This window comes from Ziziphus jujuba, chromosome 5 (genome assembly GCF_031755915.1).
Source record: "Ziziphus jujuba cultivar Dongzao chromosome 5, ASM3175591v1".
In the NCBI taxonomy this organism is placed as follows: domain Eukaryota; kingdom Viridiplantae; phylum Streptophyta; class Magnoliopsida; order Rosales; family Rhamnaceae; genus Ziziphus; species Ziziphus jujuba.
In genome coordinates, this window is record NC_083383.1 from 970,214 (window position 1) to 986,042 (window position 15,829).

General features: G+C 33.8%; 2 protein-coding genes and 1 non-coding gene across 4 annotated transcripts; 1 reads left to right on the forward strand and 2 right to left on the reverse strand.

Moving 5' to 3' along the window:
- Window positions 1-8,191: 8,191 nt before the first annotated feature.
- LOC107419767 (WUSCHEL-related homeobox 8) lies at window positions 8,192-10,704 on the reverse strand. Its single transcript, XM_016028565.4, has 3 exons — window positions 10,068-10,704; window positions 8,759-9,242; window positions 8,192-8,564 (listed from the first exon to the last, which is right to left on the reverse strand). Exons 1-3 carry the CDS (start codon window positions 10,297-10,299, stop codon window positions 8,558-8,560), a joined length of 723 nt encoding a protein of 240 aa, XP_015884051.1. The 5' UTR covers window positions 10,300-10,704; the 3' UTR covers window positions 8,192-8,557.
- Window positions 10,705-10,956: 252 nt separating this feature from the next.
- On the forward strand, window positions 10,957-11,027 carry TRNAG-GCC (transfer RNA glycine (anticodon GCC)). Its single transcript has one exon. It is a non-coding gene; the product is annotated as a tRNA-Gly (tRNA).
- Window positions 11,028-13,177: 2,150 nt separating this feature from the next.
- Window positions 13,178-14,977, reverse strand: LOC107419776 (HMG1/2-like protein). 2 transcript variants are annotated; one of them, XM_016028576.4, is made up of 8 exons: window positions 14,829-14,977; window positions 14,684-14,732; window positions 14,425-14,532; window positions 14,038-14,095; window positions 13,906-13,950; window positions 13,745-13,825; window positions 13,539-13,637; window positions 13,178-13,448 (listed from the first exon to the last, which is right to left on the reverse strand). In XM_016028576.4, the coding sequence occupies exons 2-8, from the start codon at window positions 14,722-14,724 to the stop codon at window positions 13,431-13,433; spliced, it is 450 nt and encodes a 149-aa protein (XP_015884062.1). In that variant the 5' UTR covers window positions 14,725-14,732; window positions 14,829-14,977; the 3' UTR covers window positions 13,178-13,430. The 2 variants fall into 2 exon arrangements, with proteins under 2 accessions (XP_015884062.1, XP_015884063.1); XM_016028577.4 differs by having other exon boundaries at window positions 14,684-14,738; window positions 14,829-14,950.
- Between the last annotated feature and the right edge of the window lie 852 nt (window positions 14,978-15,829).

A 15,829-nucleotide genomic window follows, 5' to 3' on the forward strand; every position in this document is an offset into this window, starting at 1 on the left:
GTTATTACTGAATTAATTAAACTTCCTAGTTAAGCCTTAGTTATTTAGACTAGAAAGAAGACCATGAAAATGGTAAAGCATACTTGATTGGAATTTGAATAATGTTAAGTGATTGTCTTAACATAACTTATTTGTTCTTGCAGTTTATGACTTGAGAAATTGCTATATGTACGGTTCTGCATAAGATGCAGCTTTAGCATGTATTTCTGATTGTGCCAACATTTACTAAGCTTGTTATAGCATGATATACCGTCTAGATAGATTGTTATACGCATGTGACATTTACTCTGTTTTTTCTCTGCATTTTGCTCAAACGTATGTACCTTTAAGTTGTTTACATTTTGGTATAAGCAATTTGTTCCATCCACATGTGTGCATGGGGTTTTTTCTTTCTTTGTTTTGTTATTATTTGTATTGGGGGATTTTATTAAATGGATATTACTGAAACTAAAACAATATACTCGTTGTTATTATTAATTTTGAAACACTGTCAATCTCTTTTTTGTTACTAATATTGATTTTCTATATTTTTCAGCATTGGAGGAGTAAGTGATGGACCGAGCAGAAAATTGAAGCACAAAATTTGCGATCGTTAGAGTTACAAGTGTTTGCTGAAAAAATTACACACACACGTACAGAGATAGAGAAAGAGATATATATATATATATATATATAATAGATAAAGAAGCATTGGTGCCGGTTTGTCCCCCATTAATGTAAGTTGCTTCTCTGAATAAAACAGAAAAAATGTTGCAAACTAATTTCGCTTTAATGTAACGAACTAATCTGAGAACCTTTATTTGTGCTGTATTGAATGGTTTTTTAGAATTGTTGATAATTTCCATAATGTATTATTTTATAAATGATAAGTCATCTCTTTATAAATTGCTCAATTTTGAACATTTGTCATTATGAGCCATGTTTATAATATTGTGTTATTTGGTGTGACGGAAATGTTTGTGTTGCATGGTTAGAATGTGAAATGTGAAATTAAAACTATTATGAAGTTGTGTTTTTGTTGAATTTTATGGGAGGTTTGAATGTGAAACCATAATAATTAATATGTGTTAGAACCATAGGTTATCTTTATGAAGCAATGTCACATGCCCATGGTTGGTTTGTTGCCTAATGTATAATGTACACTAATATATAGAAGATATTGTAGCTTTTAAATCCACATATGCACTGGTTCGAAAAGATTCTTTAGCTACTTTCATTTTATTTTTGCACAAATCCCGTTAGGTGTATGTCATTTAGGTTCTGGAAAATTTTCCGCTTGGCGAATAATATTTTCCTCCAAGCGGAAAACTTTTTCCTCTAGGTGGAAATTGTTTTCCTCCAGGCGGAAAATTTTTCCTCCAGGCTTTCCTCGTGTCGAAAAAAATGTTTCCTCCATATGTTATGCTTTGTTGTATTTGATTTGCAGATAAATGGATTCAAATTACCAACGAAGGTTTTGGGACTTGGAGATATCGAGGGAAAAGGTTAATTGTAGATTGAACTTCTGGAAAGCCAGTCACGTCCCCCGTTGTAGATGATGTGACCCCCGTTGATAAACAGTCACGTTCATCCATTGTAGACGATGCAGGACCAAGTGTTACGATTATCGAGAAAGTGTCTCCATCAAAGTTTTCTACCGGGAGACATGCAAGAAAAGTAGCAGCTGCTAAGCAAAGTATAGATATTGGGAAGCGGGATAGAAAGGCGGCAGCAGCTATTACAACTCCTTACAGTGTTGGAGGCTTGAGGAAAAAACTACAGCGCACTTTCCCTAGTGCATCTTCTACTTTGAAGTTCGACGCATACAAACAAGTACCCACACGACTTGTAAATTTTTTTGACCAATTTATGAAGTCCGGTTGGGCAGCAAAGGTTGATATGGACATTTTGTCTACGGGTAAAGACTTTTTCCAGTTGCTTATAACTGGTGAGAAGTGGCTAAATCACGATGTAAGTATTTTTCGATCAAGATTTTTATTTTATAATTTGATAAATTTCATAGATAGTTGTTCAACTGCATGGATGTAATTTAAAATTAACTCGTCTTTCAATGCAGCATATGGAAGTCCTACCTTACTTATTTCGTGTACGTACCAATCGATTCCCTGATATTTTTTATCCTAGTTTTGAGGTGATAGATGGAGGATTTTGGGTAAGTAAAGGTCAGGTGTCCTATATGTGGCTATTGTGATTTTGGTTAACTAATAATTTATTTTGTTGTAGGTATACATTGAGCAGTGTTATGGAAAATTCCTCGCCAATCCATCTAAGTTCCAATTCTCATATGCAATGCAAGAATATGTATTGGGGATTCGAATGAAGGAGTTGAAGCCATAGAAATGCGTAAATCATGTACAATATACATGTCCAAATTGTGTAATGTTAACTATTCATTTATTCATGTGCCTTCCTTTATTTGTTGTGCTAACTGAAATCCTATAATGTATTGACAGTTGTTGATTCCACTAAACAAGCGCAACATACATTGGCTGGTGAGGCACATGGACTTGAAAGAGCGTCGTATGACTGTATATGACTCAGATAAGGCTGGCACCGAAACAGGGGAGAAATTTATTTTCAGAAATTATGCATTATGTTACCTTATTTACTGCGGTCTGCATCCTTTTATGAGCAGCGGCCGGATCTTGTAAACTCCGTTGATGAGTTTACATGTGAATTGGCACAAAATTCCCCTCAGCAAAATAATGGGTAAAGCCCCTTAATACGTACATGTTTGTTGAATAAATATTAACTATTGAATATGGTTTTAATAATACTAATATATGTTGTAATAATTGTTTTTTTGTAGTGGTGACTGTAGCATGTGTACACTCAAGACCATCGAGTTTTTACATGCTAGATTACCAGTGACATTCATACAAGATGACGTTGAGTTCTTTAGGAAGAAGTATGCATATGAGGCTTACAACAAATAACTAAGCATATGAGCTGGGTGGTGATGCATTTTTCTTTCCTTTTGTCATGTTTATAGATGCATATTCTTTATTATATTAGACTTTTAATTGTAAAGATAATGGTGGCTTATAATGTTCATTTAACAAAGATAACGATGTGTTATTGATGTAAGGATAAGTAATTGACCTTATAGAAAATGTGCCATGTTTATTTATTAGAATTTCATTATGCACAAACGTCTTACGAGCTCAATTGCAAATTCTAAAAAATTTTCCGTTTGTCGGAAAATATTTCCTCTAGGCGGAAAACTTTTCCTCCAGTCGGAAATCCCATATGGAGATCAATTGAATCCTCTGGATAATTTTCCGCCAGGCGGAAAATTTTTCCTCCAAGCAGAAATCGTTTTCCTCCTGTTGGAAAAAATTTCCTCCAAGCGGAAATCATTGAATAATTTTTACTTCTATCAGAAACTAATTTCCTCCATTTGGAAAATCAATTTCTATAAATTATTTAAGTTAATAGTGGGGTAAAAAAATTGAGAGTGGAGACAAATATTATATAAGACGAAGATGAAATTAACAAAAAATGTATTGACATTTAAAATCAATAACCATTTTAAAGAAAAGAAAAAATGATATATATTTGTTTTTCTTTTCAAAATCATTTGGACATTTCATAAAATGATATGTAAACTAAAGATTTAAAATCAACTCCAGAAAGCCTCTTTTCATTTGGGATTAAATTTAAAAAAAAAAAGATTGCTAATAAATCTTCCACCGTGAAGTAGAAAATATAATATCCAAGATATGAAATAAATATCAAAACATATTAAACCATAACACTAAATTAAAACTTTCTAATTTGAAGCATAAGGCAATGGATTCGTACATCTCTGCCTATAATGTCCAACACCACTGCATCGACTACATTTACGTCCAATAACATCTTCACCTTCGGATGGTATGCGTTGCATCCTCGGCCTACCGGCTCGCCTACGTGTCCATCTTGGTGGAAGAACAATACAATTTGCCACGTCATCCGGGGCATGCCACTGTTTTTTATCTCACACAGGGTAAATGGACTCAGCATAAGTTGCACGATATGCATCCGTGGTGTAGTAATGAGAACACATGCCATAAGGAGCAATTTTGCAGTCTCTACAAGCGGCAATACAATGATCACAAGGATATTGATCAAGATCGAAGACTTTGCATGAACATGTTTTTTATTGGAGATTAAATGTACCCCTCAATCTCCCACCTTCCACAAGAAATTCATGCATATTAATGGCTTTCACACATAGTCCGATAGACTCCAAATTTCGTAGTTTGAGTTGCTCTTCCATATGGTTAGTCACAGGCTTCGTCAATTTTGCACCTGCAGTATGTCGCTCATAAAACCACATTTGCAGTAAATCCCGTATGTGCTCAATTAATGCTACTATTGGCATCTCTCTAGCATCTAGCAAAATACTATTCAAGCTTTTTACAATATTGATGGTCATGATAGTGTACCTTCTACATGGAGAAAGAGAACGTGCCCACCTTGTAGGGTCACATGATCGAATGTACTGGGCAGCCCTACTGTTTTTTGCCTCAATTTGCCCCATATAAAACTCAAAATCTTCAACCAAATATGCACTAGCTGCGAGCATGAAATATTGTATTATTGCTTCATCTTTTGCATGTCCATTTGCTTTAATATTTCTACTTATATGGTACGTGCACAAAGCATGGTATGCATTGGAAAAAACTTTGCGTCATGCCCTTTCAATAGCGGGGTGTCTATCATTCACAAACACCAAAATTCAGAAAATCTCCGATGGCATCCTTGAGGTTTTGGAAAAACCATGTATATGCTTGCTTGTTCTCTCCATCTCCAATGCCGAAAGCCAAAGGATATATTTGCTTATTGCCATCCATGCCCGATGCAATATACATGTACCCTTTGTATTTCCCTTTCAATGTAGTTGCATCAACAGCCAACACGGGTCTTTGTAGGATTTAAATCCCCTAATGCTTGCTCCAATCGCCATAAAGAAATGTACAAAATTGTTATTATCGTCTATTTTGACACATGTAACAGTTCCAAGGTTCTTCGACACTAACTCATAATAATAGGCAGGCAACTTAGCAAAATTCTCCTCTAGAGATCCCCTAACACTGTTAAGTGCATACTCTTTACCTCTCTATGCTTTGTTGTAGCTTATATTCACCCCATATTTCTGCAAAAAATCATGTTGAATTTCTTTGGGTTTGTAAACACGTGCAATACTTTCATATTCAGATTTGATACATTGCCCGATAACCCGGCTACTAGCCTACTTATGTTCTCAATGCACAATATCTAACGAGCAACTGTATACATTATCAAAAATTCTCACAACAAATATTTCTCCATTTTTAAATGTAGTTGCACGTAGTCGCCATTTACAAGTATTTTCCAAGCATACAACCTCATACCGTTGGATAGTTGACCGTGTCACCTTGAACTCCTTATTTTCTCGCATGCAATAGATACTCAGTTTATTCTGTAAGTCACGTTTGTTGCGAAATAATTGTCCAACTACTATGCTCTCACAACCAGTGAACTTTGACGAAAATATGGCCATAGAACCACTTCTGTTGCTCGATGATATGTGGTCACTTGTAGCACGATGAACCCTAACATCATCAACTCCTTCATTGTTCATTTCAGGATGCATATCATTATCATTGTCAGGCAACTCATGATCAAAATCTACATCATTATGATCAACATCATCCCCTACTGCATTGTAATTCTCATCATGATCAATATTATGCAACTGCTCATACTCCTCATCATTAGGAAACCGTTCAGCATAGTCACCTCCAACATCAACTCCTTCGTGGATGTTAAATGATGTCTGGGCCCCACAAACATCAACTTAATCTCTAAACTGAGTTTCTTGGACCATAATTTCCTAATATGTAGCCTAAATAGGTTCAGTACCGGAAACTTGTGGTAGACGAACGCCAATTGGAGGACAAGAAAAAGAATGAAGATTACTCCCACTATCTGAAGGAGAGGCTGTTTGATGAACATTTCTACATATATGTTCAACTTTCGAAATCACCTCAACATACATTGGAGGCCGCATCATTGTCATCCCTCCATTCCTCACTTCTTGAAGAAAGCATTTCACATCCCTATCACAGCGTATTTCTGTAGGATCCAACTTTTCTGCACATCGTCCATATATCCATTTTAGTTTTAGCAAATATCCATTTCGATCTATCTCAATAGAATTGAAAATCTCATCCTTTAACTCTAATTTTGTGCATCTCTTACAGACGGAAACCATTATATTTTTACCATTTCGATATTCCCAATTACCACCATCATTTTGTACCAATGTTCCATTGTATAAAACCGCAATTACAATATCATTATCTTCCATTTTACTACAAAATTAAATGAATAACGTTAAACTAAATCAATAAATATATAAAAATTTGAATAATACTAAACAAATATATTAACTGTATTAAAAAAGTTAATTCTGTTTTTTTTTCCGCCAAATATAGCTTTTTCCTACTGGCGGAAAATTAGTGAAAAATTAGCAAAAAACTGACAAACTGGAGGAAAATGGCGAAAGTTCATCTTTTTCGCCAAATTTCTTCTGTTTTTACTGTTTTTCGCAATTTTTCAGTTTTACACAAATTTTTCCCCTTTTTCAAACCATATGCCACCTAAGTATCTTTAAACTCACATATAACAGCTCATAAATTAATTTCTTGCATACCCATATTAAATAAAAAGCTTAAAAATTCCAAAACTAACAAAAAATATAAGAAAAAAGAGAAAGAGAAAAAAGAAAAAAAACATATATTTCCTTAGTTTCATCTAATAAAAAAAAAGATAAAATTTTTACCTGAATTTAGTTTCAGATATGAAAAAATACAAAAAAATAAGAGTGAGAGGAGATGAGATGTAAAGAATGGTCTGTTAGAAAAATCCTTACATGAATGGCTATATAGAAGAAGAAAGAAAGGATAAAAAAAATTTATTGTGTAATTTTAATTTTATTAAGGATATTTTTATCACAAAATAAGTAGTTTATAAAAAAAAAAAAAATTACAACTATTTAAAAATCATAGGATTGCTACTTTTCAAAAACAACCCTAATGCTTAGGTAATGACCCATTTGAGTGAAATGATGATCTGTTGGGGCCCACTGACATCAAATGATTGTCCGCAACTGGCCAACCAATGTCAACCAATGAGCTTGATTAATGCCAACTGATGCACAAGATGGCCAACTAAGCGAGGCAAAATTCATTATGGACCTTATGACGCCAGTTATGGGCATCAAAGTGGGAGTACTTATCCAGTTCAAGGCTTTGGTAATGCTTAAAATTTTTTTAAAAAATCAACTACAGTTGTGCCCAAAAAAAAAAAATCAACTTCTAATGTGTTCAAAATATAATCAGTAAAATATTCAATAATTTATATTAATAAAAATATTGTAACCCGTGAAAACTATAAATAAATGTAATAACTTATTAAATTGAATTTCTATAACATTATAATACTAAAATGAACATGGTGTATATAAGTAACTTTAAAAAAAAAAAACCAATGATACATATAAAGTTATGTTATTTATTTTTTATACTAAAATTAAATAATATATAATAAATGGCAAAGAGTGTTACCTTAATATGTATGATTTTTTTTTTTTTTTTGTCTACAACACTTGACAACAGAAATATTATTTGCTTATATATACTATATATTACATTTATTTAGATATGAAAGTGGTTAGAATTATTTGAGTTTTTATTTAGATGGCTTTACTTATTACCATTTTTTATTTTTTTTGAAGGAGACTTATCCTGTATTGTTAGCCAAAAAAAACAAAAAAGAAAAAAAAGAGAACTCAATTATTTATTGGGCTAGTATGGTTTCTGCATTTGTCATTCAATTACCACATACGATGCCATAAAAATTTCGATTGAAAAAAATAAACAAATCAGAAAAATGATAGATACGATTAAAATATTGAATCCGAAATTAAAATAAATCACCGAACTCAAAAACATAGAACTAGATATTTTTCTTTTCATTTTCGTGTTGAACGCAGTTAAGACTTTTTGTCTATTATCTAGCAAAAATCTGACTGGGTGTGTACTCGTTTTAACTTAGCTCTTTATTGAAGCTGGCATTATTTATTATTTAGGCCCCATAACCCATCCGCAGCCTAGCCCTATAGCCTACACGCAGTGTTAAGTTTAATTTCACTGGAAAAAGCTAAGACATAAATAATAAATGCCATTTATCAAATAATAATAATTAATCTCCGTAATACAATGAAAATTTCATGACTCATTAATGCATATTCAAAAAACAAAAAGACAAATGCATAATTATGAACCTAACCTAAATGGTTAACAGCAAAAGTACTGTGACACCTAAATTCAAAGCCCAGTTCAAGGTAATCATATAAATTTATACAAGTTCAATATTGCATAATTAAATGTGCTCTTATATTATTATAGTATAAGTCCAATAATCAAAGTCCCAACTACATACAAACGCTCTCATCCAAGTCAAATGAGACCGCTACCTACCTGTTGATGTCTCAGTGAATACCAAATCTTCTGCTTTTACCAACTCATCACATCCTGCACAAAATCCATAAACAAAAACTGTTTGAGAAATAGCTAAGAATATTATCTGTTTGAGACATAGCTAAGAATATTATCTTGTAATAAACTCTCCCAAGAAAACATTATTTTCTCAATCCAAATTCAAAGTTGGAAACATAATTATAGAAGAATTAACAGTAAACAAAACAAAAAATAAAGCGGATACATACTTTGTTTTGGTGTAAGGTTCAAATGATCCAAACTGGTGGAAGATAGCAGCAGAATCTGTGAATTCAGTATCATCTATCTCTGTCCTAAGAAAGTAAACGTTCTCATTTTCATCATGGAGTTGAATGTTTTCTGGATTTGAGCTATCCTGTTCTTTTAGAGATTCAACTCGTACTTGTGCTTCTGCTTCTGCTTCCAATTCCACATTGTTTGTTGGTGGAATCAATTGCTTCTTTTTGGACCGAGCTCTCCTGTTCTGGAACCAGTTGTAAACATTAGTTTCAGAAATCTGACCGTGTTGTGCGAGTTCTGTTGCGATCTCCTTGACCTTCAGCTTGTTTGGAGTTCCATTGCCTTCATCAAATATTTGCTCAAGGATTTGAAGCTGCAGAGGTGTTGGGGTCCACCTCTGTCTCGAACCCATCTTGTGGCCGCCAGATACCATTAATGAATCACAATAAAGATTTCCCACCCTCGTTCCTACTCCTGACAGACCAAACATTTATACTTTGAGGGCCGAAAACAAAAGAATTTTACCTTTGCATCTGTTTATCCCAAATTTTAATTTGAGCTTGTTACACTGACTTTCCCATGTTGCAATGTTAAATTGCACAGAACACAAGCATTTTCATGATTATTAGTTATTAGTTCGGGTTATCATCTATCGATGTATCATAAAATCGACCAAAAAAAACAATTGCTGGCACAAATGATGACTTGAAAAAAAAATGACATGTTAAAACACAATAAAAAATAAAAAAAAATTTCTCAACCAACAAAGCCAAAAAACAGAAACATAAGCAATAAGAAAAAGTTGTGATTAATAATTCAAGAATGCTTCAGTTAATTTAAAGAAAGTGCATTCAGAACAAACAATAAATACAAATTCGATGCGTAAATATAGAGTTATGAATCGACATTCGACAGATGTCAGAGTCAAATCAAAAGTCTTACGTACAGCAGTATTATCGTGGTCAAGTGTCAAATAAAATCCAACAACTAATTATAATTATCATATCGTAGCGTTTTGACACTACCAAATAAATGGTTTGTTTAATTATTAATGGTGAACCTTGCATATGTGTAAGAAAATACCACAACTAGCCATAATTCAGCCACCAACAGATCCATCATCTAAAATAACAAGTGAAATGCAGACAAATGATGATGGGGAAAAGGTTGTAAAACAGAGGAGAGGAAAGGATTAGATTAAATAATTATAAATAATTACAAGCAGAGTAAAAGAAGCGATTACCACAAGGAGTTAATATATAACATAAGGCGTAAGCAAAGCAAATAATAAAGACACACCAGAAGGATCCTGGAGGGCAGTGATTGCTTTGTGCATCTCAGCAAGTTGCTCGCAAATGGTGGCATAGACAGAGATTTGGCGCCTGAGGAGCTCCATTTGATCGTCTGTCATCACCTTCACGTACAACCCTGCAACCCCATCGGGATTTTGTTGGTCATGATCAATCTGCAGTTGCAGCAACTCTTCTTGATGGTTTTGCTCTTGACTCTCCCAAACCCACTCCATCAGCATACTTTGGCTTAGATTTTAACCATTTCCCTACCAACCAACCTATTCCAATTCTTTTAGATCAACGGAAGGACAAAAGAGAGAAGAAGAAAATTAGATTGCAAGTATAGCTGGCTATTGGCTAAGGATGAATGACTTTTTAAGGTTAAAAAAAAAAAAAAACAAAATTGGCAGAAAAAGGTAGACAGGAAAAGCGCAAAGAAAAGAGTAGCAAGTGAGGCTCATAATTTGCGGGGGGTGCTTGAAATTGAAATTCTGTTTACAAATATGTCTCCTCGCTCTTGTTCGATATGGAAACTCAAATATCTCCTCAGGATTCGACCAACTGATTGCGCGTGAAAAGGCCAAATCCAAACAATTGTTTTGCCGTTGCTTTCTCCTTTATTACGCGCTTTCTTATTGCACTTTTTTGCCTTTTTTTTATTTAATCTTTTTTCTTTTTCTTTTTTTATTCATACAATTAATAATACATATGGACAAAAGTTAAATATTCAATTAAAAACCCGTAAAATGAGTCCTCTCTCGACGGACAATTCATATTGGCATTTCCTTCGACTGAATTTGACCTTTTGGATTTATTTGATTGCTCAGATTGATTTGGAGGTTTTAAATTATTTGGTTTTGTATAATAAAATTGTATCACCAACTTCCAACCATCAAGCACCAGTGGTCTAGTGGTAGAATAGTACCCTGCCACGGTACAGACCCGGGTTCGATTCCCGGCTGGTGCATTTTTTGAAAAGGAAGCCTGCCATGCATCTATCACTTCTTTTTTTAATTTATATATTTATTTTTCGAGTGGCAGCGCAGCCAATGCTGTAAAAACCACCAAAAAAATATATATATATATATATCATCACCACATCCTCATACCCGTTCTGTTAGCTTATCCCATATAGTCAGAATGCCGTTTGTCTCCCATTACCGGCACAAAATCGGCGACAAACACAAGCACAACAAAAATGTTAAAACATATTTCGTAAAAACAAAAACTACGTTAAACCGTTGGTTGGTCAATCAAAGTAAGTACGCCAAAGGACGGGGACCACAGCGAACGACACTTCGACTTCAATGGAGAGCGTACTAAACTTAATAATTTTTCTTTGAAACGAGGGGAAAAAAAAAATAAAAATGCTTAGATAGAGAGGAATCGGATTCTTTGTTGGGAGACAAAAGTAGCTGTACCTAACAAGCAACACCACTAAACTCAGAGTCACTAATAGAAAGGGAAGTGAAAACAACAGACAGCGCCATGTCTGCTTTGCAACACATGTCAAGCTTGAAGACCCATAAAAAAATTTTAACAAAAAAAACTCATTTAAGATCATCAGATAGACCAATAATAAGATTCTGCACAACCAAATTCCTTAATACCAATGGCAGATCAGATTGAGTTTTCTCACTCATTACTGCTTAAAAGTTTCTTCATTCCTTTCATAAGTTATGTTTATTATTATTTACGAAGGTTATGTTTTGGCCGTTCCAACAGCTTTCGAGTTTTGATATCGTCCAAACATTTCAGCATATAACCCTGACCACTTGCTTGCACTATCTGAGATCATGATTCGAAATCCAAATAACTCCGTTGGTTTATCAAATACCACTGGGCCTTACAGCAATAAAATAAGCCGAATCAAATCGGCTGTCACATAAAATACCAATCAAAAACTGAAAAACCAAGACAAGCAGGAAGGCAAAGGTAATTTTGTCCCAAAATCAAATTAAGTCAACAAACATAACATAAACACTCTTAACAAGCAAATCCCGAAGCTAAAGAAGTAGCTCCAATGGATCAGTTACTGTAGCTACAAACAATGCCAACAACAAATACAATAAAACCTGGGATATGTTTTAGACAACGCAAGCCTTCAGACATACTTTACCATTTTAACAAATATTGCTATTAAACATTAGCATAATGCATTCTACAGCCACATTGTAGTGAGGGGCGGAACTTGTATTGTTTCTATACTTGAATTGAAGAAATAGCATTTCTATAGATGAGAATTGGCACCAACATTTAGGTTTTAGCAGAGGAGTTGCTATTTACATGTCTAGTTATTAGAGAGAGAGAGAGAGAGGGGGGAAGGGGAAACAAACAAACAAACAAACCAAGCAGAAACTAATAGATTAAAAAGTACGTGCAACAATTTAAACAAAACAGTGCAAATAATGAAGCCCAACCACAAAAACTCAACCTGATGTAAATAATTAATATCTGTTCCTCTTAAACTTTAAATGCAAAATTTATCCTAGATGTCAATAACTTCACATTTACTTTAGACTAACAGCTAACGGTAACAACATTTGACCTAACAATTAACATCCATGAAATTAATTTATTTGTAAAAATCAAACCGGTAACCTCTAAAGGGCGAGGTCATGAGACCCTCAATGGCAGACAACCATCTATCCATGATATCCTAATATATCCATTCTAACCAATTATTGCCCCATCTAATCACGACAAAAATGAAAGAGCAAAAAGGCTAACACAGAAAAATGTTTTTGAGTTATGAATAAAAAACACAAAAATGAAGAATGGAAGAGAGAGGGTCAGAGGAAAAATGACTAACATACACATCACATCAGCCACATCCTCTTCACCTGGAACAAACTTAAGAAACCACCCAAAATCTTCTTCAACAGTGAAGAAAGATTTAATCCTTGAGAAAAATGCTACCATTGTGTAAAAATACTTGGAACAGCAATACACAAATACATATAACACATTATAAGAGCACCAAGCGAAATGATATGATATATATAATCAAAACAAACACCACAAGCAAAAATCAGTTAAATGTACAACAAAAGCATCAAACAAATAGGACATGAAAGAAGTAAGAATATTAAAAGCATTCAAATCATTGAGAATAGCTGCCCTAGAAACCATTGAACCACTTAACTAAATAATTAGACTTCAAGAAATTACAAAGAGAAGTAAATCTCCCATCTATAACTTTTTGGTTACAAAATGGAAAAACAAGGAGACAAAGGGAGCAGCAATATATTTCTCAAAAGAAATGATAAAAAGAAAAGATACCAATTAACATTTAACGACCAAACCATTACTATGGAATGATCCAATATTGTGACACCCTAGATGACTAAGCTATTCTTTAAGTCATTTCCTACTCGTCATCATCCTCCTGCAGAAAGCAAGTAGCAATATCGTTAACCAAATGCTAAAACACTTTTAAGAAAGCACCATATAGAATAGTACGAACAATAAAACCAACCTCTCCGCTGCCTTCATCATCTCCTTCATCTTCATCATTCACTTCAGACATTGACTTCTCAGACCCTTCTTCCTCCTCAGCTGCATTAGGTCCTTCAGCCTAGTGATATAACATTAGATAAACAAGTTATGGAAAGTCTGAACAATATGCAACCAAAGATAGAAAATATATATATATATATATATATATTTCAGGAAAATAAAAACCTGTCTCTTGTTATAAGCCTTCATGTTCTTTTCATACTCAACCTTCCGCTTCTCTGCCTTTGCTACATATGGTGCCTTTTCCTGGAGATTTTTATTTAACTTGAAAAAATTAATCCATCAATTCGCAAGGACTTAAAGAATCTGATGCAAGTAATACTCACAGCGTCAGACATGGACTTCCATTTTGCCCCAGCAGCTTTTCCAACCTGATATTTTATGCATAACATGTTACTACATTAAAACACAAATGATACTGACTACGAGGCAATTTGATCGAACGTATATAAACTTACAGCAGAGACAGCTTTATTTTCAGGATTTTCCTTATTGAACTGCTTCCTGAACTCTTCCCTTTAATCATGATAAGCACAAAGCATAGACACACAAACTCCGTTAGAAGGTCCTATATTTCACGGGGAAAAAAATTACTGCATAAATGCTTCCATATTTCTATGATTTATCGCAGAGTCTGCTGTGGGCGATTTCGACAGTCAATTTCAAGGAAAATAAGAATACCAAAATTTACAGATTAAGGAGGAAAATAGTTAAAAATACATATTTGGATTTTCCTTTTTTTAAATTTCGGGAACTTAGTCTGCTTTACTATTCCTATTCACACCTATTCCACGAACATTTCCCATCGAAAATTCAACACAACAACGAAAACCAAAAGTATTTACATGAAAACGAAGAAAGCGCTGGCTGGCCTCTTAGGCTTGTTCGGGTCCTTCGCCTTCTTACTCGATTTTCTCCCAGCTTTTGTGGTTGCTCCACCCTTCACAGAAAGCCTGTCACCATACAATAATCGATTTATATATATATATATATATATAAACACAAAATCAATATGCGTATTCTTAGATCTGAGTCCATATCGACCGCTAATCCAAGCCTTAAACAATATATGAAGTAAAAGTTTTACGCAAAAATAAGACTTACTTGGTGTCGGCTTTCTTCGAATTGGATTTACCCCCTTTCATGATGAAACCTGCGACTTAAGATCGGACCAATCACATATTATATCAAAAAATTGACCATACCACAAGAAATTTTCTCGAAATTCGATGGTTTGGAGTGGAATTACCTGCTTGATGAACCTGGGCTAGGGTTCAGATTTAGGGTTAGGGTTTCAGCGCAGGAGAGAGAGAGAGAGAGCGATGCGAGAGGAATGAGATGGGAAGGGAAGAGAGTTATGACACCAAAACGCGGAGATATTATTATTATTATTATTATTATTATGATTTTAGCTAAATTGAAATTCAATTGCTCACGAAATGAAAATGGGTTTGGGCGGGATTCTAAATTTCATGCCAGGTCAGCGATCCATGCGCTTTCATTTTATTGGCTGCGTGAGACTTAAGCTTTTTCTCTCTCTTTCTGTTGTGTTTCCCTTTGTGTTTGTTCTTGTTTCACCATCCTACTTTTCCCTTCCCAATTTCTACGGTTTCCCTTTTTTTTTTTTTTTTTTTTTTTTAGCTTCGACGACATAAATTCCTTGCTCACTGAAACTCAAGTATGAAATTCTGTCCTTTTTTTTTTCCTTTTTTTCTTTAGCACGGAATTATGTCTCTTATTATATTTTTTTTCCTTTGATGTGAAAAACAAAATATTTCCTAAATCCTAAGGGACTAATTTGGTAGTTCCTTTACAAATTTTCATATGTTATTTCATAAATAATTATTACTTCATAATTATGTGAAATTATTTTAAAAATGGAAGATTGATAATCAAAAAATTCATAGTGGATATTATTTAATATAAAGAATACGCTTTTTATGTTATAAAATAAAGCAATTTCATATTAAACTCCCATTTTCATTGATAACATATTTTGATTGTGTTCAATTGTGTTAAAGTTACACTATGTTGATACTCGTTTTTTTTTTTTTTTTTTTTTTTGGGCATTAATGGGATTAGAGTGTGTTTGAACAAACTTATATGCATTTCTCCCTTAACAATTTTAAAAGCACACTCCTTTATATCGATCTAATGCATTTAGAAGTTGCAAAACTCTCAAGTGCTTCCACAATAATCGAACCCCAGTTGAAAGTTATATGTTCAACACTATTTGAGAGCAAAGAGTTA